Here is a 362-nt window from a genome sequence, read left to right as displayed (position 1 = left end):
GGGGCACGGGAGCTGTGCTGTGCCCTCCCCGGGGCACTTGGGTGTGGTGGCAGCAGGGGTCCCCAGCAGACTCCCTGCAAAGGACCCTGCAGTGCCATCAGCTTCCAACCCATTGTCCATCTGGTACACTCTCTGCTTTTCGAGGAAGACCCGTGTGGTGCCACGACCCCCTGGCAGCCCACCCCCAGGTACCAGCAGTCCCAGTATGACAGGAAAGGACTCAGTGTGGGGTATCTGCCTGAGTGCCCACAGACACCAGAGCGTTCACCACCACGATGCCCCCTGGGTGCTCTTCACTTACCGGCGCCGTGCGAAGGCAACTGTTGGTCTGAGGGGACCCGCTGCGCCCCTCTGCCTGCGAC

At 64.1% G+C, this 362-nt stretch overlaps 1 protein-coding gene across 1 annotated transcript in view; it reads right to left on the bottom strand.

Moving 5' to 3' along the window:
• MYOCD (myocardin) overlaps positions 1–362 on the bottom strand; it is a gene marked incomplete at its 5' end in the record, with an annotated part of 7,832 nt that overhangs the window by 4,681 nt on the left and 2,789 nt on the right. The window contains one exon of the mRNA XM_009867857.1: positions 302–355. Within this exon, the coding sequence (XP_009866159.1) occupies positions 302–355 (54 nt within the window). The remainder of the gene's footprint in view (positions 1–301; positions 356–362) is intronic.

This window comes from Apaloderma vittatum, unplaced genomic scaffold (assembly GCF_000703405.1).
Source record: "Apaloderma vittatum isolate BGI_N311 unplaced genomic scaffold, ASM70340v1 scaffold8064, whole genome shotgun sequence".
NCBI classification, from domain to species: Eukaryota; Metazoa; Chordata; class Aves; order Trogoniformes; family Trogonidae; genus Apaloderma; species Apaloderma vittatum.
This window is presented reverse-complemented; position numbering and strand designations above follow the sequence as displayed.